Source organism: Brassica napus, chromosome C4 (genome assembly GCF_020379485.1).
Source record: "Brassica napus cultivar Da-Ae chromosome C4, Da-Ae, whole genome shotgun sequence".
Lineage (NCBI taxonomy): Eukaryota > Viridiplantae > Streptophyta > Magnoliopsida > Brassicales > Brassicaceae > Brassica > Brassica napus.
In genome coordinates, this window is record NC_063447.1 from 6,276,922 (window position 1) to 6,304,623 (window position 27,702).

General features: G+C 32.7%; 3 protein-coding genes across 3 annotated transcripts; all 3 read left to right on the forward strand.

Annotated features, from left to right (window-relative positions):
- The first annotated feature begins 2,676 nt into the window (after window positions 1-2,676).
- On the forward strand, window positions 2,677-11,011 carry LOC106454655 (exocyst complex component EXO70H1-like). Its single transcript, XM_048753448.1, has one exon. It carries the CDS (start codon window positions 8,640-8,642, stop codon window positions 10,572-10,574), a length of 1,935 nt encoding a protein of 644 aa, XP_048609405.1. The 5' UTR covers window positions 2,677-8,639; the 3' UTR covers window positions 10,575-11,011.
- LOC125585753 (3-hydroxy-3-methylglutaryl-coenzyme A reductase 1-like) lies at window positions 2,688-3,148 on the forward strand. The gene is made up of 3 exons (XM_048755400.1): window positions 2,688-2,778; window positions 2,876-2,932; window positions 3,033-3,148. The coding sequence occupies exons 1-3, from the start codon at window positions 2,688-2,690 to the stop codon at window positions 3,146-3,148; spliced, it is 264 nt and encodes an 87-aa protein (XP_048611357.1).
- Window positions 11,012-11,015: 4 nt separating the features above from the next.
- On the forward strand, window positions 11,016-13,702 carry LOC125585073 (probable membrane-associated kinase regulator 4). The gene has a single exon (XM_048753449.1). The coding sequence runs from the start codon at window positions 12,610-12,612 to the stop codon at window positions 13,540-13,542; it is 933 nt and encodes a 310-aa protein (XP_048609406.1). The 5' UTR covers window positions 11,016-12,609; the 3' UTR covers window positions 13,543-13,702.
- The last annotated feature ends 14,000 nt before the right edge of the window (window positions 13,703-27,702 follow it).

A 27,702-nucleotide genomic window follows, 5' to 3' on the forward strand; every position in this document is an offset into this window, starting at 1 on the left:
TCAAAAATCCATAACTTTTCTTTGACATGGAAAACTGTGCCACTTTGTTCACTGGCCATGAAGTAAGCATATACACTCATACATATATGTGTTATCTATAGTCTTTATATGTGAATTATTTGATGAAACATTTTTTTTTTGCAAGCCAAAGCCCTGGAGTGTGTAACAATCATCATTACAAACAAAGGTCAATGTATTTTCTTTTTTTTTTCCTTGCAAAAAAAAAATACAATTATACAAGTTCAAACTTACTTTTTTTTGCTAAGTAGTTCAAACTTTTGCTATATGCGCAAGTTTTATGTCTAAATGTAGAAGAATCTGAGAGTAGAGGAATATGGGATCTGAGTGTCAAGAGTTTCACCTATGCCAGCGATGGGCACAGTGTACAGCCATGTGCTGAAATGGCTACGCTGTCTGCATTTTATTTTAAGAAATAGATTAAGAGACGGATGAGGAGAAGAGTGGACAGCAGAGATGTCTGAGGCTCCAAGGGTCCCATTAACACATTCAAAAACTAAACATACATAATGTATTTGTCTTTCTTTCTTATTCTTTTCTCTTTACTATATGGGTTTGTTGTTCTTACGATTAGGGTTCGTGGTCTACAGTAAGTGTATTGATGGATCTTTCAGTGACTAATAGAGCAATAAGATAGTCATGAGCAGTTCATCTCTATGTTTGTTAGTTATATTGACTTACCATTCAATGATACTGTAAAATTTTTTAGCCAACTTCTTGTGTTTTCTTTCCTGATGTTCGAGTTACAAAGAGTCAGAACGAGACTGCTCAAAAATCAATGAATCTGTTTTTAAGCTTCAGATATCAAATGTGTTACTTTGATTCAGGGGAAGTGTTTTAAGCATCCACTTTAGTTTCTTAAATGCAGTGTTTGTTTAGCACACACTTTAGTTTCTTAAACGCAGAAACGAAGTGATAGGGCACCTACGAGTATGATTTGGATTTGTTCCACATGGACTTTGTGATAGAGTTTGCAATTTCCTCAGTTTCCACGTCTATAGATATATATTTGGTATCTATCACTTTGGCAAGTGGAAGCTTAAGATCACGAAAGGATATCTTGATGGGGTTTAAACTTCTGAACCAGATGACTTACCTTAAAATTTTGCTGATAATAGTGGCAGCTGTATCCAATCACATTTGTACACATGAAATGTCAATGCTGGGTTTTAAACTTAAGAAAACTCTTTTATTATATGCACGAAACAAATGGAATAAAACAATACACTCCGTAAAGAAATTACGTGGCTTGAGCATTACTTATAGCATTCCACCAGTTCAGATATTTATTTTCGTCTCAATGTGCTCTTGCTTCTCCCTTCCCCTCCACCCTCCCCTTCTGTAAACCATTTAATCTAATAGGTAAAAGTTTGAAATGTAAAATTGTATTAAAAATAACGCGGTAATGCATATAAAAAAATGATTTGAAGAATAGTCAATACATATTTATAAAAATAATTAAGATATTTTTTAATTAAAATTATAAATTTTATAGACAAACAAACCGCGCGTAGCGCGGTAAAATCTCTAGTCTGTAATATAATAAGGCAGTTCCCTCTTTCCTGAGACGACACGTCAGCCTTTTTTATAGTGGATCCCACACATAACTGTAATGTTTTACTCACGTGTAATTTTGATCATCAAAACCTATTTAGTCAAATCCGCATTTTGACCCAATAAAACTTATAAGTGGGCTAAAATTTTTTTGTATGTAATCTAGGATTTTTATATTACTCTGTCTCCACCGATTAACCGAAGCGTTACCCATTTAGCTTATAAAAAAAAATTTTGAAACTTTTCATCTTCACCTATCTCTATATCTCCAACGATCAGTTATGGTACCGTTTCACCTCTGAAATGATCTGTCTCAGTATATATAATTCCTCAAACAAACCTTGAGACCCATATCTCTTATTAAATCACTCCTAAATTGAATTGTCGCAGCTTTTAGCCAACCTTCGAAGATGTAAGCCTCCAGTGCTGTTGTTGCTTAATCGGTCGTTGTCTCCACCACCTTTCTCCGCCTAGAACATACTACCCAGGAAAAGGTATTAACAATTTGACTTTCTATGGAATATTATATGCCATATTTGTTTAATCAATATTCAAGCTATCAGTTTTAATACTTTAAGTGTATGTTTCTCAGGGCAGAATTCCGTGATCCACGGTTCTATCCCAGTTCGTGTGAATCACTACCATCATCGCTACAATAGGGGGTCGATCGTGAAAGTTGATTGATCGCTTTGAAGTTGTCCGATTAACTAATATGATGTAAACTCTGTTCTGATGGGCTATAACGGAAAGTTATTTGGTTGCTAGCACTAACAGAGGCTGCAAGGCTGTGTACGTCTCAGGCGGAGCTGAAGGACGGTACGACTCGAGCACCTATTGTCTGGTTTTTGTCGTGCCAACGTGCTACAGAACTTAAGCCTTCCTTGGAGAATCCAGATCACTTCGAAACGCCGGCTGTCATTTTCAACAGGTACCACCAAGATGTAAACTTTTTTATGTTTGTGGTGTGGTTTGACTCAAGATTGAAACTTTTACTGAGGAAATAATGATTTTGTGGATGCATGTCAAGTAGATTTACGAGACTACAAACTGTTCACTGTACATTGGCTGGGAAACAATGGCTACGTATGGTTCAGTTGTAATACCGGTGTGGTGCTATGGGGATGGACATGGTAACCAAAGGTGTGCATAATGTTATTGAGTTCCTCAGCGATGATTCCCCTGACATGGATGTGATCGGAATCTCTGGTGAGTTCCTTTTGTATGTTATTGGTTTGATTTTAAAAACAATGTCTTTTAGCTTAGTGTCATCTTGAGACTTAAAGACTTGAAATTTAATGGTCAGATAACTTCTTCTCCGACAACAAACCTGCTGCGGTGAACTGCATCGAGGGATATGGCAGTAATTAGAGGAGAGATAGGGAGCAAGGTGTTGAAAATGAGTGTGTCTGCCTTGGTGGAGCTCAATATACTCAAGAATCTCACCATCTATGCTGTTGCAGGCTCTCTAGGTCGATTCAAATCTCATGTTAGCAACATAGTGTTTGATGTATTCATAGCTACTTGCCAAGATCCGGCCCAAAACATGGAGAGCTCTCAAATTGATGGAAGCCATTAATGGGAAATATATACATATTGTCTATCACTACGCATCTATTGAGGTAATTAGCAATCACCGTACCTTCATTATCTCCACCGTCACTGAAGATACCATCATAGAGAACCATGGCAAGGTTGTAAAATTTTACTTGTCAATATGTTTATTGTTTGCACCTTTTCTTTAAACATCACGTTCATGTATTTCAGGAGCACAGTGAGAACATTCTTCCAAGCGGTGAAGGTGACGTAGGATTGGCAGCATCATTTGGGCCCGTCTGTTTTGGGAGACAAGGTCGATGAGGAATGTCCTGCAGCAGATCCTCCGGAAGACGCTTAGAACAACCGCAAGCGCCGCCGTGATGATTGAAAATAAATATTCCTATCAGCCCGTCAATGTCTTTTCTATGCATTTTTAAAAACTGCTACTATCTTTGTTTTCTATCATAAATTTGGATATTTTTCCCTTCCATGTTTTCTCTGTTCGGAGATTTTATTTCTGTTTTGGATTATTAATGAAACGTTGACGGGTTCTAACTCATACTCCCTCCGTTTTTTAATATAAATTGTTTTAGAGAAATTTTTATGTTTCAAATTATATGACATTTTCGGTTTTCTATGTAAAATTTATTAACACTTAATGTTATATGACCAATGATAATATACCTTCTATTTTATTATTGGTTGATTTGTGAATAGGTAAATAATTAATAATGTTTTTGTTTAGAAAATATAAAAAATTAATGATTTCTTAATCTATGTGCACAATTCTAAAATGACTTATATTAAAAAACGGAGGGAGTACAAGATTTGCCGGTGGTGTATTGTTTTGGTCGACCTATTTCTGACTTTTTTTCCACAATAAATTATTTTTAACAAAGTCGAGCAAAAACTCTAAAAATAAATAATTTTGTAACTGTATAATTTTATAAATTTTTCTAGAGTTATTATTTTTTTTTTTAAATAGTTTATTACAATTCTATATTTTTTAAATTAATTTGGGTAAAATAAGAAAATAATTTAATTTATTGTTCGTATAAATTATTTAATTTTTTGAATCCAAATTTTATATATTTTTCCTTACACTATTTGTTTTATATACTAACAACTACCTTAGTCAACACTAAACAATCTCATAAACTTCAGCTTTTGAACATGAAAGCGCTAATAACGCTAATGGTCGATCAAATCATTACGAAGATAATGCATATGAATTCGTCGGTCATTCTTATATCAACCTAATCAAGATCTGTGACTTCCAAATGTTATGTTCATCACCATTATAAACAACATGGAAAAACAAAAGTGAAAAAAACAAACGACAAAATTCCGTACACAAAACTACACAACGATCTACAACTTATCCGGCTCCGTGCTTGCGCGGAGGCTATACCTCTAGTTCTTATGGTGTCTATGAAATGCCTCCAACTCAAAAATATTATTTTATGTATGTTCTCCACCTAATTACATTCCTGCATCCGCCACCGCCTATCACTTCGTTAAAAGCCTTGCATGTGTATTTACGGTATTTTTAGCTTAGGATTATGTTTTACGTCTTATAGATAATTTTTAATATATTAGAGATGAGGAATATAGATTCTCTTAGATCTTCTCTTTTTCTATATATAGTTATTTCATGTCATTGTAAACAACAAACTTGAATTATTATTATTTTGCTAAATAAAACTTGAATTATTAATTGCAATAGCAACATAAAGCTTTTCAGCGTTCGGATTTGTCCAGAGAGTCGCTAAGATCAAAACACTAAGTTCATTAGCTTCCGCTTCTCTATGAATGTTCGATGCTCGTTGAAAAATAACCTCTTTCCTATAGATTATGAGCAAGTAGCAAGTAACTGTCGGGAATTAACCTATATAATATTATCGCTTGTTGTCCTATAATTGGTTCGCGACGGGTTACATAACCAAACTAGTTTAGAAATAACATAACCTATATTCAATCTCTCTATCTAACGACCTCTAACTCGCTAACCAGTTAGAAATAAGTACATAGAATACCTTATTGCTAGTCTCTGATTTGCTTGCCAGCGTTGATACAGAACATATATACGCCATTGACTTTGATAAGTCTTTTTTTAGCAACAGATAAGTCATATACCTTATTTTTCTGTCATTTAGCTCATGCGCAAAATGTATGTGTATTTTGTATATATATGGTTTAAACCTGTATGTCATCATAGAATAACGTATTGCAGGTCTCTGATCTGTATGTCATTAACTCATTATACATCAATATGTACATGTCAGACGAAAAACTTCAAAAAATGAGGACGAACATTTTTAATGGTATATGATTTTGATAAAAATGAGTTTATGAATTGTATTTTTCAAATTTGAACAAACACTATTCATAACTTCATTTTAGTGTTAAATTTTTTAATTTGCAAATTGATCACTAAATTTCTAAATAGTTTTATTTGTATCTAAAAATTTGATTATTTGTGTTTTAAACGTTGACAAAAATTATTAATACTTCAAAATACAATTACAATTTTGTATAAATATATATTAAATATTTAGTTAAAATAAAATATTTCTGGGTAAAATATGTAAGTATTTAAAATAACAAGCATTATTAAAATAAAATAATAGGTATTGATGATAGAATATGTTTTGAAATATTATTTTTAGAGAAAAACTGAATAAAGCCATTAGAGCGAAATACAAACTCGTTTAGTGAATTTTATAGAAAAACCATTGGAGAGTCCTAAATACGTGATATCAGATCGTGCGTATCTTTGTACGGTTGGTCAAACAAATAGGTTGGTATTCTTATATATTAATGTGGCATGAACGATGAGATAAATATACATATTATTATCTTTGCTTTCACTATCTACGAATTCAATTATACAAGTTGTAGTTTCATGTATTCACACAAGGGATCAGCTTGTCCTTAACTTAACGCTTCATACAAAAAGAAAAAGTTTAAGTATTTAGCTCCATAGATTTACATAATAAATTATTAGAAGATAACATTATATATATATATTTTAGAAATGCCTCTTTATTTTAACCTCATAACTAAAGTTGACTTTGTCACCAACTCCTATATTTTAATAAGACAATCAATCAAACACTTATATAAACCAATTTACTTGTATAGTTTTACCAAAAAAAATTTACTTGTATAGTTTTTAGTAGGTTTTTAGGGAATAGTACCTCCAAACAGTTTTATTTTTAAGAGTGAAAAACTTAAATTTAAAGTTTGGAAGTGTTTCTCTCCAAAAGATAAATTTCATATTTAGGTTTGAAATTTTTATATGTTGCATTGAAATTTATTATTGATAAAATTAATTAAAATTATAAGACTTTAAATAACTAGAAAACATACAATAAATGGTATAGAAAATGTTAATAACTAAATATTACCTCTATACATAATCAATTAGTATATTTTGAAGTGATAAATGATTTTTATTTTGTATTTTTAGATTTCAAAGTAATTATTATTTTAGTATTTGTTGTATAATATTTTGTTTAATGTTATTACAATATCTTGCATTTTATGAAGACGTAAATTCTGAGGATTCAAATGATAAAATAAAGTTGATAAAGTTATTTGAAAGATATACAATTAAAAGGACTGGTACAATTGAAAATTAAAATATAGAGTTTGAATAGTAAAACTATAAATTTGAAATTTCAATATTCCAAACTTCTAAATTTAAAGTGTTAAGTTGCTATTGGAGTTTATAAAACTTTATATATACAGTCATGAGATGCCTTTAGGTAAGGAATAATACGTTTATACTTTTAATTATTCGTCCAAATATTTTATATCTAATTTATTAATTTAGAATCCTATTTTTTATCTACCATACAAAAGTCTATGTTAGACCATTTATTGGAAACTTAACTAAACATCATATATGATATTTTCCTAACAAAAATAATATACATCTAAACAGGGCAAATATAGTTCCATTAGAAAAATGTTATTTAATTGTTTATCATATTTAATCTAAGATTGTTTGAAAGCACTTATTGTGGAACGTAAATCGTTTTTTTTCTAAAGCGTAGCTTCTTAAGTTTACACTAAAATTCTATAGCACTAAGTTATATCAAATGAAGATTCAGTCTCACCTTATATAGAATTCAATTTATTATGAGTTAATATTTGTATATTAATATACTAATGAGTAATGAACGTGCTATTCAATGTTTTAAAAACAAATGATTGGATTATTTGTGATTAATGTACATTAAAAACATTTTGGTATTCAAATTATAAATTAAAATGGATTTGATCCATCTAATCCTATTTTTTATCTGCCATACAAAGTCTATGTTTGATCATTCATTAGAAACTTAACTAAACATTTTAGACTTACTCATATATGTTATTTTCCTAACAAAAACAATATACATCTAAACAATAACATTTTTAAGAAAGGACAAGTATATTTGCACTAGACAATTATTGTTTAATTGTTTCTCATATTTAATCTAGACCATACTTTTATATATACTTCAGTAATTAATTTTTAAATTAAATAGTATAGGCTAATTCTTTTAAAAATTATCAAATTAAGTTCTTATATAGAACAAAATAAATAATATTTTATTGGTTGTAACATTTTATGTTTGATATTTTGTAGTAAAAATAAAAACAGTAACCTGAAATGTAATATATTAAATAGAATAATATTTTTAAAATATAATACAATAATTTAATGTAGTCACATACAAACATTCCAAGAATAAAAGTTTGTAAACAAAAAAATTAATAAAATTTGTATTAATTTGTATAAAACTAATGTTTAAAATTAAGCTATTAATATGATGATGCATATTTAAATAAATAAACAAAAAATACTACATTAATATACAATACTTACAATTTCATCAAAACAAATTTCAAAAAAATAAAAATTTCAAAATTATATTATATACATAAAAATTTATATTAAAGATATATATATATATATATATATATATTGATAACTTATTTTATATTTTAAATGTTATAAAAACATAAATATATCCGGACGGACGTGCATGTTCAAATCTAGTATCTATTAAAAACTACATGAAAGTTACTGGTACGGAACATTACAAAGCTAGTACGTACGTAGAAGCTAATCAAATGTATGTTATGGTCATAGGTTTCTCTCAAACATTAGGAAACAATCCCTCTATATACTGTTCAATGACATTACATGAAATCGTAACACTTTATATTTAAAGTCATGTATTCATTCAAAAAATAAATATTTAGTCATTGAGATGCTCTTACCTAACGAATTATACCTTTATACTCTTGATTAGTCGTTCAAATATTTATATAACTATAAAGAAACTACGTACATGAAAGTTACTAGTACGGAACATTACAAAGCTTGTACGTATAAAAAGCTAGTCAACTGTTTGTTTTGGTCATTGGTTTCACACAAACATTGAGGAGCCATCTCTCTATATAATGTTCAATAACCTTACAAAGACAGCCAAAAGAGTTACAAGCTAATTAGTGAGTCCATTAAACCTTTAACCATGGTGAAAATGGCTAAATCTGTTACTTTCTCAACCTCTTCTTCTGCATCAAACCTTTCTTCTCCTTCTTTCGCTTCTCTTCCTGCTTCTCCACTCAACCAGCCCTTTTCTCAGTCCATGATGGAGGAAGCCTTAGAGTCTGCAGAGTCAATCATCAAGAAATGGGATCCAAAGGCACAGTCCTACACAAAGATCATCTCTCTGTTCAGACACAGCAGAAAACAAGCCAAAGAATTCATCAGATGCGTCCGTGACTTACGCAGAGCCATGCACTTTCTTGTCTCTCAAGACTCTAAATCTGACAAACTTGTGCTTGCACAGAGCCTGATGCAGATTGGTATGTCCACGCTGGAGAAAGAGTTCTTCCAGATACTGTCTTCTAACCGAGACCATCTTGATCCTGATTCAGCCTCTGGTCAGTCCACAATATCTAGCAATTCAGAGTTCGAAGTTTATATGGAATATGATGAGGATGAGGATGATGATGATGAGCTGAAGAAGGCGGGTGAATCCATCTCTCAGGTGGAGAAAGCCTCAGCTATGGTGATGTCAGACTTAAAGGTCATAGCAGAGACTATGATCAGCTGTGGTTATGGTAAAGAGTGCATAAAAAGCTATAAGTTGATTAGAAAGTCTATTGTTGATGAAGGGCTACACTTGCTTGGGATCGAGAAGGTCAAGACCTCTCATTTTCACAAAATGGACTGGGGTGTCCTCGAGCATATGATCAAGAACTGGATCAAAGCTGCAAAGATTGGAGTCACAACACTTTTTAAAGGAGAGAAGCTTCTTTGTGATCATGTCTTCTCTGCATCCCTTACAATAGGACAGTCTTGCTTTAACCAGATAGCAAAGGAAGCAGGACTCAATCTCTTCATGTTACCTGAGCTCGTAGCCTACAAGGAGAAGAAACAACACCACCATGAGAGGATCTTCAAGCTGATGGATCTCTATGCAGCTATCTCTGACCTTTGGCCAGACATAGAAATGATATTTAGCTTTGATTCATTAGCTTCTGTGAAGACTCTTGTCCTCTCAACGCTCAAGAAACTCAAGGACTCTATCCACACGTGTCTCAAGGAGTTCGAGAAGATGATACACAAGGATTCTTCTAAAGAACTTTCCCCTGAAGGAGGGGTTCACAAGCTGACTCGGACAACAATGAGTTTCTTATCATTGTTGTCTGAATACAGCCGTGTACATGTGTTGTCTGAGATCCTTACAGAGCATCCTCTTAAGACAAACACTCGCTTGCTAGAATCTTACTTCACGGCTCCTATCCTGGAAGATGAACATGTCAACAACCATGCATGCTCGGTCCATCTAGCTTGGCTCATACTGGTTTTCCTTTGCAAGCTAGACACCAAAGCAGAGAGTTACAATGATGTCTCTCTCTCTTACATCTTCCTTGTGAACAACATGCAGTTTGTGGCTGATACTGTTCGTTCTAGTCACCTCAAGAACCTTCTCGGTGACGATTGGCTCACAAAGCACGAGGCAAAACTCAAAAGCTATGCTGAAAAATACGAGAAAACAGCTTGGGCCAATGTTTTGGTATCTTTACCTGCGAAGACAAGTGCCAAGCTATCACCAGTGGAGGCCACAACATGCTTCAAGAGATTTCATGCAGCGTTCGCAGGAGCATACTTGAAACAATCATCATGTGTTATAGTGGATGCGAAGCTTAGGGACGAGCTTAAGGTTTCTATAGTGAAGAAACTTGTACCGGAGTACAGAGAGTTTTACGTGAAGTATTTGCCAATGTTGAGACAAGACAGAAACATAGAGATGTTGGTGAGTTTTAAGCCTGATAATTTGGAGAATTATCTCTCAGATCTTTTCCATGGAACACCAATGCTCAGTGGCTCTTCTCATTCTGCTTCTGCTTCTTTGTCTTCTCCATCTTGTTTCTCAATTAGATGTGTAAAACACTAAAGCTCACACTTAGACATTACCATTCTCACTTGAATGAATCTACAATCATGTTTGTTTGTGTTTCTGTATTTGCCTTCGATTGTTTTAACAAAATATCTTCTTCTAGATGAAACCACCAGTCATATCTTGTTGGAAAAAAGGATCCCATTTCGAAAGTTTCAATGAGACATAATTAATATATAAACAATTTGAACCACTTCACGTACCATCAATTGGTTTTATAGTAAAAGTCTATATAACTTAACATGGTATCAGAGTAGACCTACACCTTGTCTCGTTAATTTAGCATGGATGTCCAATAAATGCTCAATTCCGTCTAAACAACTAGAAAATAACATTATCTCAAAATGTTTTGATAAATTTTATCGAGATTAATAGTTATATGGACCGTTATCTTGAAGAAGGATACCGAAGAAAAAATATCTCACATTAAAAATTCCGATGTGACATTATAATATATAAAAAATTTATGTTAGTTTACTTTTTGCCAATTAGTTTTTAACTGGAAACCCATAAAACTTAACATATGTTTTGACAGCTAACCATATGTTGTTATATTAACGCATAAATTTAGTTTATGTGAGGACGATGAGTTAGAAAAGGCTGGTGATTATATAATCCATTTCTAAAAAGTTAAGAGTTAAATGTAATACTATGTTCAGCTGTGGATATGGTAAAGAGTGCATAAAGAGTTATAACTTGATGGAAATAGATGAAGGGTTACATTAGAGTGTTAGTCTTTTAAGAGATGAAGCGAGAAAACAATGTTTATTCAGTAATTACATATGATATGAGACTGGCTAAACCAGTACATTAAAACTGCATAATGTATTTTATTGACAAAACAAAAAAAAAAACTATAAGAACTATTTTGTAATGAATGATTAGTGACAACTATTTCAACAATTAAGAAAGCAAAATTCTTATTTATATTTTGTGCCGATGGCACTTAAAAGGTGGTGCACCGTGCAATTAAACCCAGGAATCAAGTAAAATTTCTTAATATCTTAAAGCACAATGGGATGTGACATTGCCAGTAACAAAAAGAAAACAATTCCACACTATGCATTACATAAATGTATCGGAAAAGGGATAAAATCACTACGATGAAGCAAACATAAATGTACCGTGTCTATAGATTTGAATATCTTTGATTTGCGACTGTGTTATCAATGTATAATACGGGTCACGACATAACCGGTGACCATTCTGGAAACAAGAAAAACTAATAGAAAATGAACGCAAAGGAATAAAATTGCAGGAATGAAAATGAATGGTTGTTCCTTCTCAAATTTAACAAGAAATATTTTTGTTCTTTATTTCTCTATAAAAATGAATGGTAGGGAATGAGAAAAAAAAATTTATTCTTCATGAATAGTGATATTTTTCAGGAACATTAAGGAATGCATTATTCTTCGCCGTTCTCCGGTCACTTTCATACCTTTAGTGTATTTATTTATTGCTTGAGTAACCAATAAGACAGAAAGATATCAAACACGTGGGCTTCTACCAAGATTACTGTCATCCTTGTCTAAATTAAAAGAAATCCAAATACAAGAAACACAACAAGAAAAATGATTATCAGCTATAGTATGTTATTAAACCAATACTTTTGTTTATTCTCGCTCTTTTGCATAGTTTAAGCTAGCTCTAATCACCATTAATGGCGATGAACCCATTAACTTTCTAAAGCCAATCAAATAATTCTTCAAAAACCTGACCCACCTTATATTGAGTTCAAGTTTAAGTGGTGGTCCATGGCAGAAACTATTATTTTCGAATATATCTGAATTTATATATGTTATTCAAACTGAATATACATTGTTTATATTTAGTTCCTAATTTTTTTTTATCATGTGTTTAAGTAAAATAAAAAACAAACTTGGCCCACACTCCACAGTTGTGCCCTCTTTACCAAAACAGAAACCCTAACACTAACTCTCTCTCTTGCATATATAAAAACAAACCTCTTCCACTCTCTACTCATAATATCTCTAATCACTGAAACATAATACACACAAAATAAGCATTAAAAATGGCAGCTAATTTAGCCTTATGCGACAGTGATGTAGAAGAAGATTACATAGACATGGAAGTAACTTCTTTCACAAGCCTCGTACACAAAACTCTCACCAACAACAACAACCCTAGAGAGTTCGAGTTCCAAATGTCTCATCGTGGTCCTCTCCAGATAGACAAAACCACTTCTCCTGCAGACGAACTCTTCTACAAAGGCAAGCTTCTCCCACTCCACTTACCTCCACGTCTCCAAATGGTCCAGAACCTTCTAGAAGATCACACCTTTGATGACGATTTCTACAGCACACCTTTAGCCACTCCGGTGACTAGCAACACTCCTTTCGAGTCTTGCACCGTCTCTCCGGCAGAGTCTTGTCAAGTGAGTAAAGAGCTTAACCCTGAAGACTATTTCCCCGAATATTCAGATTCCGTGGAGGAGAAGAAATCTTGGGGCAAGAAACTGAAGTTGATCAAGCAGTTAAGTTTTGGAACGAACATTAAAGCTTCGAGAGCTTATCTAAGATCCTTCTTTGGAAAATCAAGTTGTTCTGATGAGTCGAGAGTTGCTGATGAAGGATCTGTGTTGAGGTATTCGCGAGTGCAGCCTCCTTTTGGACAAATCAAAACAGAGAAACCAAAGAAACAGAGTAATGGTTCTGTTTCTGGGAGCCATAGGAGATCTTTTTCGGTTTCTATGAGGAGACAACCTGCGAAGAGTTCGAACAACAAATCATCGAGTAGTTTGGGGTTTCGTCCGTTGCAGTTTTTGAAGAGAAGCACGAGTTCGAGCTCAGAGATGGAGAATTCTGTTCAAGGAGCTATCTTGCATTGCAAGCAATCTCAGCAACAGAAGCAGTATAGTGTCAATGAGGTTGGATTCTGTTCGTTGTCAGCTTCAAGAATCGTAGCGAATGATGATCAAGAACGGGTTCAGCTCTTTAGGGGCTAACTAAAGAATTAAATTTGACATCAAGAAGATGTGACGATAATAAGAGTTAGAGTGATAGTGAGAAGCGAGAACACTAGAGCGTAGATTCCTGTCATCTTCTGATTTTTATTCTTATTTTGCTTCTTTCATGTTATTTAAAGAAATTTCATAAATTCATATTGCCATTACGTGTCAAAAGAAAGAAGATATGATTAGAAATCTTTTCTATTAGATATTTAGATTCAACTCAAGTTACTAGTGTTTGAGGTTTTAGATTCAAATGAAGTACGGTCTGAATGTAAACTAATGCAAATGTCTACTATAAACCGAGAGTGTTTTTTGTTTGAGCTTTTAAACCGAGAGTATTTAAGACTATTTTATCTTTTAAATGGTAACTGTATATATACATATACAAAACCTTCTACAAAATAAATACAGTATTGTGTTTGTTAAACTTAATTTATTTCATATGGTTTTCCAGATCATCAACAATTTAATATACTGACTAAAAAATATCAATACATCTGAAGTTGATTAAGTTTACACCGCATGCACATTCACAAATTAATAATTATTTTTATTCTTATACAATTTGCAGTTCAAAATTTTTAATTTTGTTTTAAAAGTTTACCATACAAATGATTTAGTTTTATGATTAATAAATGCGTCTAGCTTGAAATTTTTTAGCTAAGTACAGTCACTTTGGTAAAATCACCAAAGTAGTAATTTACATAAGAGAAAATACATAATTTACAAGAGACAATAGACAATTATCAGAGATTGATTGAGCGACTGAAGTGATGATTCCATAAACACGAATTTTCAGAGTCAGACCGTCGTTATCACCGTAGAAAGATTCACTTCTTAAAGTTGAAAAGGAGGATATATCGGAAAACATGGATCCATGCTTTCAGAAAGCTGATCGCTACTTCGCTCCATAATTTGTTTAAATAAGTAAGTCTAGTTTGTGTAAAGAAACCATTATGCAAGTATATATATATATATATGTATAAAAATATAAAATCATCATTACGAGACAATGACAACAGCAATGTAGAGGTGGTTAGGTCGAGTTCCGAAGTCTAGTAAACCCTTTTTAAAACCATCTATTAGTGTTAAGTTTCCTTCATAGCGTCCTCTCATTATGACAAGTTCCATCTTCTACACATACCCAATAATCTGTTTAAGTAAACCCATCTGTTAAACCATCTACTCCCTTTCGTTCCTAAAAAAATTATATTCTACAGAAAAATTTTGTTTCAAAAAGATACATTTATATTTTCAATGTAATTTTTGTCAACTAATAATGAGAAATTGTGAAGTTCAAGAACATTAATTGCATTTCTTAAAATCTCACTTTAAAAATATATGAAATATAAGATTACAAAAAAATATAGAAAATATAAGATTACAAAAAACTATGTATTTATAGCTAAATTTTAATATATTTTATTAAAAAATGTGAAAATTCTAAAACATGATTTTTTAGACATGGATGAAGTATTAAACATATTATTGAGTATGCCTCTTAGAAGAATTAAGGTTAACCTATGGAAACTATGGTAGCATAATTAAATATTCAAATCTAAAAGGCAATTTAGAAAGGAGGACGGGAGGGACAATAGAACCCAAAGATGTGGGCTGCTTTTTTTTTAACGTTGGATCCATTCAAATAAGGTTGAGAAAGACTCAAACCAAAGACGGTCACAACGAGAAAACAAGGGTTCAAATGAATAAAAGGAGAATGCCATAAACTAGATAACCGAAATAGAAAAAGAAAAGAAAAAGAAAATCCACCAATAGGCGGTAAAGCAGGACTGAGCTTTCCACAAAGATCAGAAGCTCCTTAATGTTGAGGCACATCAGCTTCTTGACTCAACATAGCTTGCAACCAAGAAGGAGCTCCTGAAGCCACATAGGATTGATAACGGTGTTTCTTAGTGACACTTGTAGCGATTAGAGAGGCAACTTTGTTGTTATCAGGAACCACATGTTCCACTCTCCAATCTACAAAACCCTTCAAGCTATTTAAGATTGCAGTTATCAACTCTCTGTGAGGAGAATTAGCTACAGGGTGGAGGAAAGCATCTCGGAGACAATATGAGGAAGTTTCAAAGATGATCTTGTCCATACGCAGACTTCGTAGATCATTGATAGACCATAAAAGCGATATCAGAGCAGCAGTTAGAGGATCTTGAGCATTAGAGAAAGCTCTTCTACTATGTATAAGGGCCACCCCATTATTATCACGAGCAATCCATGCCCCTCCACTCTTACTTGACCGACTGACCCATGATGCTGCTACATTACATTTAGTCCAACCACACAGAGGTTTTGACCATCCAGACGAGCTTGGCGGTATTAACCAAGCTCGAGCCGCCTCAACATTTGAAAGTTTCTGCAGGTTTAGCCAGATCTCCGCTTCCATAATGGCTTTCTCCAGTATATTGGAAGGGTCCAGTCTAGTAAATTCAAAGCAGAAAGCGTTCCTAGCCTTCCATATGTGCCATAAAACCCAAGGAAAGAACAACCCTGCTTCAGGTAGTAGAGATACCTTCTTGCTACATTTAACGAGATGAAATATATTCAAGAAGACTGAGTTGGACCAAGACCCCGATGGAGGCAAATGAATAGCAGAGAGAGACCAAACTGCTTGACCAAAGCGACATTTGAAGAGCACATGGTTGATATCTTCACGTCCATTACCACAAGAAGGGCATGTGGGATCAATTTGGATGCCTCTTGAACACAATCTATCTTTTACCGCCAAAGCTCCGGAAAGTGATCGCCAAATGAAGTGCCGTAATTTTGTAGTAGTCTTTGCTCTCCAAATAGACGTCCTTAGTTGCTTTTCAATCGGAGGAACAGGAACAGCGAGGGGAGAGTTCAAACCTTCTATAGCTTCAAGTAATGCATACCCACTTTTCGAACTATAAACTCCATTCTTCGTAAATCCCCAAACCACACTATCAGAAAGAGCTATCAGAGGTTTAATTCTCAAGATGATCTTTGCGTCTCTCTGATCAAAAGTTTGCAAAACTAACTCCCGGTTCCAGATACCACTCTGAGGGTCTATCAAGTCCTCAACTGTGAGCGCAAGATCAATAATAGAGTCAGGCCTGTAGTTAGGAGTTCGAGGTACTGAATCAATAATCCATTTGTCCCACCACACCTTCGTAGAAGCTCCATTACCAATCTTTGTCACAAGTCCTTGCTGCCGCAGCTCACGCCCATGAAGTATACTGCGCCAGGCAAATGAGGGTCTAGATCCAACTGAACTCTCCATGAAGGTGCTGTTACAAAAGTAGCGCTGCTTAAGGACTTGCGCGACTAGTGAATCTGGATTTTCTAAGATTCTAGCAGCTTGTTTAGCAAGTAAGGACTGGTTGAACTTCTCCAGATCCTTAAAACCCAAACCTCCCTGATCTTTAAACCTACACAACTTCTGCCAAGCTACCCATGCAATCTTCTTCCTATTGGTTCCACTACTCCACCAGAACTCGATCATAGCACTTCGTAGACTAGCACAAGTATCTTTAGGGAGTCGGAAACATGAGATAGCATAGATAGGTAATGCTAGGCAGATCGATTTCAGCAGAATCTCCTTGCCTCCTTGGGAGAGAGCTTTAGAGAACCATCCATTTAAGCGGTTGTTAAGCTTACCACGCAGAAAGCTCAGGAGCTGTCTCTTAGACCCACTAAAACACTCCGGGAGACCTAGATAAGTTCCTTCACCTCCCTCCTTATCAATCCCAAGAGTTGTTTTTATATCAACTTTCAAGTCCATTGAAACCTTAGAACCAAAGATAATGGAGGACTTCTCCAGATTAATCCTCTGCCCTAACGCATCACCATACAACTTGAAACAGTTCATAATCTTCATAGCTTCTTCCGAGGAAGCCTTACACAACAGCAAACTATCATCTGCGAATAATAGGTGATGCACTTTAGGGCCCGAAGAACCAATGCCAATGCCATGTAATTTATCAGAAGCAGCAGAGTGATTTAAGCAATTCACCAAAGCCTCAGCGTAAAGAATAAAGAGGAAAATAGACAGCGGATCACCCTGTCTTAGACCTCTTTCTGGTTTAATGAAGCCATGAGAAGATCCATTTAACAAGATGCAATAGGAGACCGAGCTTACGCATGCCATGATCCAGCGCACCCACACCCTATCAAACCAGATGTGGGCTGCTTTAGCTTATCTTTTGTGTGTTTGATTAGTGCGTGTGCATCCGTTTTTTTTTTTGTCAACATTTCGTTTTATTAAACGAAGCCCAAAAGGGCATATTTACAAGCAGTTCAAGACTTTAATAAAATACATTCAGCCCAACTTGAACCCAAACCTACAAATAAACATGATGCGCATGAATAACACGTATACAACACGTGTTCTCTTTTGAGACTCCACCGCTTTCTGAATCGAAGAAAGAGAAACGCCGCCGAAACTCTGGCCGGCCGATCACTCTCACCATTTCTGACTCCCTTGAAACTGCTTGCTCACTCCAATCTCCTTCGATCGCCTCCCGTTCAAAGCCCTTAAAACAATAAGATTAAGCTGTCCAAACCTTTCTTTCTCCATTTTTATGATTTTATTTTGTTTTGTTTGCTAACGATGTCATAAAGTTGTTTTACATTGCTAAATGATTAATTATATATTGATGGGAGAAAATTTGAAAAACATATATATAGCATGTAAAAAACAATTTTCATGACTTTAGTGGTCGAAGTTTATTTTTTATAGTTATGAAGGGTTTCGAATGTGAAGTAAATATACTATAGTGGTTGAATCATTTATTTTATTATATAATCCCTCTAAACTAAATATTATTTAAATATCATTTTCTTACTACAAATTATAAGGCTTAATAGTTATTTTTGGAGAAAAACATAAAAAAATATATATATATATATTAATTGAATAAAGGTTAAAAATAAAACTAATTTTGTTAAATAAATATGTATATAGCCCATGTTTAGTTCATAGCCAATTCATACAGCCCATGTTAGTGATATCCTCATTCTGATTGCCCAAGTTTCCTACGTCCATACATACCAAGCATTTCTTTTCGATAAAATTTTGGATTAAGGATTACTACATACCGAAAGCCGTATGCTTTGGAAGAAGCGTGTACGGTTTTTTATCAACTAGTTTAAACCTTTTAAATTCTTCATTCAGTTTATAGCTAGGGAAACTTTATTTTATGTTTAAACAAAAAAAAAATTGTATCGGAGGATTTAAAATGTAAAAAAATGTTTTACAAGTCCTAGCTATAGTTTAGGATGTGACTTAGCCGGTTACAAACTTACAAATAACAAGCGAGTCCATTAGAGAAATTATGTGCATTAGAAATCAGAAGTTATTTGAAATATTTTCACCGTCGACGAGATCAAGGAAGCAAAGATAATCAGACATATACTCTTGTAGTGCTAGATATAGCATATGTTGAACAAAATATCAAATAATTTATAAAATTTTAACTCGAGTATGGATATTTATTTCACATAACATAAGAATTACATTTCGTAACGAGATCTGCGGATAAATTGTATTTCATGATCACGTCGAAATCAGAAAGAATGACACACTTAAAAACTTATGTATCCTGTGTGTTGATTTAAGAATTGGAACTTTTGTAAACAGTCGTTGTAAGTTGTAGTAACACAAGCAGCGCTGTGCCAAGAATTTTGAAAGCCTAAGAGCATCTCCAAAAGAAACTTTATAATTTCAAATATAGAATTTTTTGCTCTCTAAAAAGAAACTTCAAAACTTCAAATTTAGAGTTTTAAGAAGTGAAACTTCGTATTTGAAATATTTGCACCGTCGACGAGATCATGTTTTGAAGTTTCACTTCTTAAAACTCTAAATTTGAAGTTTCATATTTTTATTTGCATCTTGGTCCTTATAATTAATTATACATCACATTTATGATTCTTAAGTATTTTCTCATCCATAATTTTAATCTTTAAAACTTTTGTATACTTCAAAATATTTCAAATTTATTTCTATAAATTAAAATTTTACATATAGAAGTTTTTTTTAAAAATCAAAATAAGATTTATAATATTTTAAAAGTAGAATTAGACAGCAAGAATATTACAAAAGAAACTTAATATTTTTTTTAAGAAGATATATACATGAAGACATAATTATTACACAAATTTAAATATTACATCAACACTAATAGTCTAGTAAATTTTCTTCAGAACTTTTAAAATATTTTCCAAACAAATTTTGCGTAACCGAAAATTGAGCATTTTAAAATAATTTTATGTAATAATGTGGTATTTTTCTTGTAGTTTAATATTTAATTATGTATTTATATTTATAATTTTATATTTTAGTGTAATATTTTATTAATTAATATTTCTATAATATTTTATATATGTGCTGGTTATCTACAAAAGTTTTATGGATTTATATTAATTATGACAAATATAAGGAGCATAGTGTAAATTATAAATAATTTTGAAGTTAAATTTGAAGTTTTGCTTTTGGAGTTAAATTTGAAACTTCAAATATAGAGTTTGCAAAACTCTATAATAAAGAGTCTCTTTGGAGACCCTCTAAGGCAAATAATATAGTTTTAGTTACAATTTCAAAAATGTTTTAAAAGTTTTTTCTAAATATAGTTTTATCAAAAATTATAATTATAATACTAAAAAATTATATAATGCAAATGTTATATATAAAATAGTAAATATTTAATATTTAATTTTATCTCTCCATGAAAATATATAATCATATATCGTTAATGCACAAATATAAAATTATCCAATGAGTTACAAAAATTGTTTTTAAGATATTAAAAACAAAAATAAGTAAGAAGAAAAATGTAAATAGGTAAGTTTTCATGTAAATGAGTTTATAACAAATAAAATAAATACAAAAATAAACATATTATTTAATTAAATTATTTTCTGTACAAATTATTACCATGTGATATAACAACTATCTAAAATTTCAAATTTAATTTAATTTATTTAATCAATTAAACTAAGTATTAGGGAAAAGTGAGGGCCCAAAAATTTACTATTTTAGAGGGGGCCTAAGGCAATTGCCTCATTTTCTATGCCTAAGGCACGATTCTGAACACAAGTAAGAGAGAAATATATGTTATTGTAGTACTATTTTTGTAAAGATAAACACATTAATAAGATAGTGGTCAAAAAAAAAAAGATAATGGTCCAAATCAGTTTAAACTTAGGAGTTGGCTAACAGTATCTCTAACTCAGCTGCATATTTTTTTCTGAAATGGAGTATGAAATAAAAAATGTTCCAAAACTATTATATTTATCACTCCATAATGAAATAAAAATGAGTTTACTCCAAAAATAAAGTAATCTATTTTTTGTTTGTTCATTATTCTATTATAAAATTCAAAATATAATAAAACTATAGTACTTTTATTCTATATTGTATTTTATTTTATTTTGAAGAGAGAAAAAAAGAGTTTTACAATGGAGATTACTCTAACTCTTTAGTTTTGTTGAAAATAAATTAGTAATGAAATAATCTTCACGTCCTTTGATCATGCCGGCATGAATGGAAATACAGTTAGAAGTTAGTAATCAAAAGTCAACAAAAAGTTAATTAACAGATAATATGAGATTGGAAATGTAAAAAGCATTCCCTATCATATTTAATGCTTTCACATGTTATCTCACTAACACCGCCCACGGCTAAGAATTTTAGAAGGTGGGAATATTATAGTGAGGTGGAATCAATATATGTGAATTGGTAACGTTTGATAAGAGAATTCATCAAAAAAAATTTACATCGGCCAATGGTGAACAAATATATTTCTAGAGTAATTGATGTTAGTAGTTTTCAAGTCTCATAAGACAAATAATGTAGTATAAAAAGATTGTCGAACCAATTCTAAAAGATTCAAAGCACCGAGAATGCAAGTACGTACTTAATCTAAGTGCAACCGATAATTTGGATGGTTTTAAACTAATACTAATAATAGAATGCAATAACAGAACAATAAAACAATAAAAGAAGTGACTTTCTTTGGTTATGATAAAATAGAATTCATGGGTATAAGAATTAGACCTTGGGTAATCAAGTTTCGAACTAAGGATAGCAAATGATCAATCAAAATATCAACCTTAAGATTAGACACAATCTTAAACAAACTCTATGTCTAGATGAATGTTCATTTACTAACATATTTCAAACATCAAATGTCTTTGGTTGAATAATATGAAAGCAATCATTACTAACAAGTCTATTGGCTATCTTAGCACCTTTAACAACAAATGTCTTTGGTAAAGTATGTTAAAAGCTTAGGAGAGTTGTCTCAGGCATTTCATCAAACACCTTGTGTGTGGGAAATGCCTAAAGATCAACTTTTGAGAGGCCAACTCATAAGATGTATTATGAATACTCTACTAGCAAGGAATAAGAAGGATCTACACTATAACATCCTAGATCTAGCCTAATCACCCTTAATCTCCCTAACCCATGAATTCAAGAGTGGATTACTCACTACTTTTCATGATTCCTCTTAAACCCATATTGGATTTCAGATTAATCATGTAGAGAAATACATATAATAGATTAGAAATCAACAGGATAACATATTAGAAATCAACAGGATAACATATGATAAAATGAATCAAAGAGATGAACTTTTCAAGAGATTTTTGGTTGTTTTCTCAAAGATAAAAGATAATCTGCCTCCTTTTTTTTACAAAAGTACTTAAACTTAGGTTTAGAAAGTGTAAAACGTCAAGACAAATGACCGAAAGGTCCCTGGAAAATCATAAGTTTCGACTGAGTAAATGACGCACAGAGACTTTGTGGTGTCGCTCCGGGAAGTCGCTCTGGCTTGGGAGCGACCTCAGGTGGTCGCTCTGAGAGGTCGCTCTAGGCCTATTTTTTTTTGCCTCCAAAGTGATGAAAAGACGAGTGACGTAGGTGGGTCACTCTGGAGGTCGCTCTGGGTTGGGAGCTACCTTATGGTGTCGCTCTGGAAGGTCACTCTGCTATGCTCGACCAAGATTGATATGCCTCTAGTAAATTGATCATAACTCCTTCATTACATCTCCAAATGACTTGAAACCACTTCCACTAGAAAGCTAACTCAATTTGTTGTGTGTTCCACAAAATCTTAGCAACAGAAGATATCTCTAAGGCCTCCATCCATGCTCATATTTCACCCCTTTTTGGATCACAATGCTCTCAAACATCTCAAATCACTCCATGACACACTCCAACACCTAATAAGGACAATAAATGCAATATGGACTCTAAAGATGTCTAATTCTTAATCTATATGATCAAAATGTACAAGAATTAATGGCTAAAATCATGTAATTATACAAGATATCAGTAATTGCATTAACTTGTACTCCCTCTGTAGGCCTGGGCATAAAATCCATAATCCGAAATCCGAACCGAACCCGAACCGAAAAACCCGATCCGTACCCGGTCCGAAATGTAAAAAATACCCGAATGGATCTTGTAAGGTGGTACAAAACATATCCGAACCCGAAATGTTATTAACCGGACCCGAACGGGTAACCCAAAAAACCGAAAAAACTAAAAAATCCGAAAAGATATCCGAAGAAACCGTTCGGAATGTCCAAACTGATATACAGTGTAATTATATGAAACATGAATATATACTTCAAATATTCAATTTCATATTTATTTTGATATGGTATCTAACATAAGTATTTAAAATTTAAATAACTACTTTAAATACTTAATTATATATAAATAAGCATATATTTCTTATGTTTTGCTTTTAAATTTTAGATTTTATTTCAGGTATATCCGAACCGATCCGATATAACCCGAATACGAATGATATATGGTTACTTTATGGGTTCTATGATGTGATACAAAACCGACCCGAACCCGATGTGTGATATCCGAACCCGACCCGTACTTGCAAATTTACTAGAATGAGACATAGGAGGTGTTATCAAAAAGAACCGAAATCTGAAAAACCCGATCCGAACGCCAACGGGTACCCGAACGCCCCGGCCTATCCCTCTGTATCAAAATAAGTGGATTTTAAGGTTTTTGCACACCGATTAAGAAATTACAATCTTTTATTTAATTTTTCTCGTTTGTCTAAAAACAACAATAAATACATATAATTCAATCAATAGAAAATCATACTGCGGATTACAAATAGTCAAAAACATAAAATTGCATTCACTTTTTACATAAAAACTTGAAAATATCACTTAAAATGAAACAAAAATTTTCTTTTAAAACATCACTTAAAGTGAGGGAGTATAACTTTTTTTGTGGCATCAAAAAGTAATTCTATTGCAACTTGTATAACTTAGAAATTTATATATATATATATATATTTACATCAAACTAGAAATCAAATCTGTGGATTGTAGTGATTAGTGAAAGTGATCAAATCGATTTTCTATAGTTTATTTGCAATATAATTGACCCACTGCGTAATTTATATCTATGATGTGGAGTTTGTGATTAGTATTTGTACTTTTGACCTATTGATCAAATTGCCCAAAAGTATTAATATTGGTAGCAGGTTTTGAAAGCTGGTCTATTATTCCTAACAAACTTTGTTGTATGACTTTGATTTGACTTAAGAGTTTCCAATACAATTTGAAAAAAAGAATACTAAATAGGCGCTTCAATTTTACTTTTTTCTTAAACATATATAGACCATAAAGTTTACACCATATCCATGACTTTGGGTCTTTTCTTTTGGACAAAGTGTGAAATTATATTACCAAAAAAGGAACGCTTGTTTACAAGTGTAGGTAGGTTTAGCTAGCTAAAGACTTTGTAGGCTAGGTTCCAACTTAAAATTACTGGATGGAAACTATGAAGACTTCAAACAAGAGATTACATTGAGTGAAGCAGTTTTAAGAGATTTTTGGTAACCTCTCCGCTTTCTACTTGCCAAGAGGATGTGTCATATGACTCATGGTTCAGTCTATTCGATGCAAGAGAGCTTGAAATGACGTTGACATGCTACTATGAAGTCGGTTCTGTAAAAAGCTTTTCTATAAGTTGTTGCGCTCTCTCCAGATGAGAAAAACATGGGCTTCAACGGTCATACGTTTGTCAGAGTTTACATGAACCATGTTCCAAATCTGGCTGCTAGTTTCCCAGTGGCAGAGGAAGTGATCTTATGTTTTCAGAAGTAAATACAGCATGCATTTAGAGGTGTTGATACCCCGTTTTGAACATTAAGATTTGAAACTTCTTTTTTAAAATACAGTATAGAAATACTTAAAAATATTTATCAAATCGTAACTGCCAATCCCCATAGAAAAAAGGACGATCGTATTGGTATGGGTGAAAAGACAAAGAGATGACACTGATACCGAAAAGTCATGCTCACGCATTCAAATCCGAGTTCATAGGATATTCTCAGTATTGCGTCGTGCATGCATGAACATTGAGCATTAACTTCATAAGACATTTCCTTGTAATATCTTTAAATAACGTACATAGACATTACCTAACTGGTGACATATTTGACTTTCATCACATGCATCAGAATAAATATGAAGTCATCCGAACGAACCATTTCAATATACTTTATTATGCTACATGTTTTCTTCTTATAAATACAATCGAATAATTTTTTGGTTGAAAAAATTCGGAATAATCTAGGTATAAAAATGGATATTATGTCATTTAAGATGCATATATCTAATACTCCATAAAGCACAGTCATAGGATCAATGAAGTTCGATTAGTGACTTCGACCTGCAATTATATATATATATACATACTTTTTTTTTTTGACCTGCAATATTTTACATCATATCTAGCTGAGTTTAAACGATTTTACATTTAAAAATTCAACGTCTAGATGATTTTAGGGACTGTCGTATAGAAATTTCAGTGATGCATGGTACGTAGTATGGTACACATTTATACTAAAAAATTACAACCATGGTCCAATTACTCATCATATACTCCCTCCGTTCATAAAAGATATATGTTTTAGAATTTCACATTTTTTAATAAAACATATTAAAAATTAGCTATAAATGTATAGTTTTTTGTAATTTTATATTTCATATATTTTTAAATCAATAAAATTTTAAGAAATACAATTAAAGTTTTTGAATTTTACAATTTCTCATTATTAGTTGACAAAAATTACATTGGAAATTCAAAATATGTATCTTTTTGAAACAAAAGTAATTTTCTCTAAAATATGGACTTTTTAGGAACGGATGGAGTACTAATCTATCCGTTTTGTTTTCACAGATTTAGTTTTCTTACATCTGACATACATTTATTTGTTTTTATAAAGTTCGAGTTCTCATATTATTATAATTTTCTATTGACTACGAAAATGAACCTCATATATATATCAAAATAACATACCAATAGAAAACTTCCTATGCTCTCTTAATTTGGTTACACGGTATAGTAAAATATCAGTAGAAAACACAGAAACATGGTCTTGAACATAACATTTGGTATTAACATTATATTAAGTGCCAAAAGATCCACCTATTAAACCGCTAGGTATAGTCGTATGCAGAAAACCAAAACTAGAACATGGCACACCACACACTATTTAAAGCTGAGATAGTTTTTCCGTTCGATGAGGCCATATTCAACTACAACTAGTTCGCCAGGAGATTGCAATAAATGATTGGTACCTTATTTTTATGCTTGCAATTGCCTATCACCTCATGTGTCCACCCACAAACGTTATGCTAACATGCGAATCCACATTAGTATAAAATAATTATATGAAATACTATAAGTTTATGTATGCCTTATTAGGCTACGAACATAATTAACAACTATTTTTTTGAATTAAGCATTGTCTTTGTACTGTAACTACTGTTTTAGATGGCCTATCAAAATAAGGAGCTTTTAAAGTCACGAGTACGAGTGCCGAACAGAAGACCACTTTAACATGCATGATAAGATATCTGATGTAAAGAAAAAAAAATTAGCGTTGAGGAGAGACATCTCTATTCTCTAACATCCATAAAAAGACTTGTCCCGAACCTTTTTATTTTACCCTGATCACTTGACTCGATCAAACTTTGCTGCATGTGCTGCTGAACATTTTTCCGGCATTTAGTTAGGCTTTTCATTAAGTTCGGCAAGTGAAGTAGCCTAGCTAGCTAGTCTTGTAGCCATTTTATTATGGATTAAGTTTTTGATTTTGATTGGACCGACTTTTAGATAGACCAATATAAAACATCAGTCTACATGCCTAGATCCTCTTGTACATATACTAATACTATTTCATACACACACAATCCGTTCACAAGTGGGCATCAACTTTGCATGACTTGTTGTTTGGATAAGTTTTCGTTTTTTAACTACTTCATCAATCATCTATTTCAAGCTGTGACTAAGATAGTAGAAAGTTTGTCATTTTCACTTTTTTTAAAAATCGCTTTATTTACCTAACGAGATTTTCTTGTCAACTACCTAAAACGCAATTAAGAACACGGCATACTTGAGATTATTCTAACTAGGGTATGGACCATTTTTTTTTTTTTTTTGATAACCGAATGTCCTGGCCCCACCGTGGTGGTCCAGACTAGAAACCGAAGTGAGCAAGAACGCTACCAGAGCGTCACCATGTGACTCACCGCGAACGGTCTTCGGTCTCGGGTGCTGGGGTTCCGCATGTGAATTCCCCAGTGGCCGGGTTTCGAACCCAGGTGGCGGAACTCACAGCCGTGAGCCCTATACCACATGAACTAGAAGCCCCAGTTAATGGACCATATATATGATCTTAATAACTTTAAATCAATGATGTACGCCTTTTGCAAGGCTCTTTATAAATTGCTTCCAATTTCTTATGGAAAACAGTTAATCTAATCTTCCTGTACTTGTAACTTTATTTATTTTTTGTTACAGTATATACAGAAATTGAACATTCACCCAAATATGAAAAATAAGTAGAATAATAAGAGCATTAACTGAGCCAAGTATGGGAAACACACACACGAAAGTCCTTGTCCCATGCCTATGTTAGATCAACAAACACCCTTTACCTAATTGGCTAATTCCCAAAGTCAATAAAATCGATTGTCAAGTGGCATGTGCCCACCGTTCCTTCTTTGTATTTGGTATTACCAGTTTTGGGAACTTTAGATTTCATAGGTCGGCTCTTCACCTTCCTATTATTAAAAAAAAACAATAAATCGAAAACGCATTTACGTCCAAACAGTCAAAATAAAAAC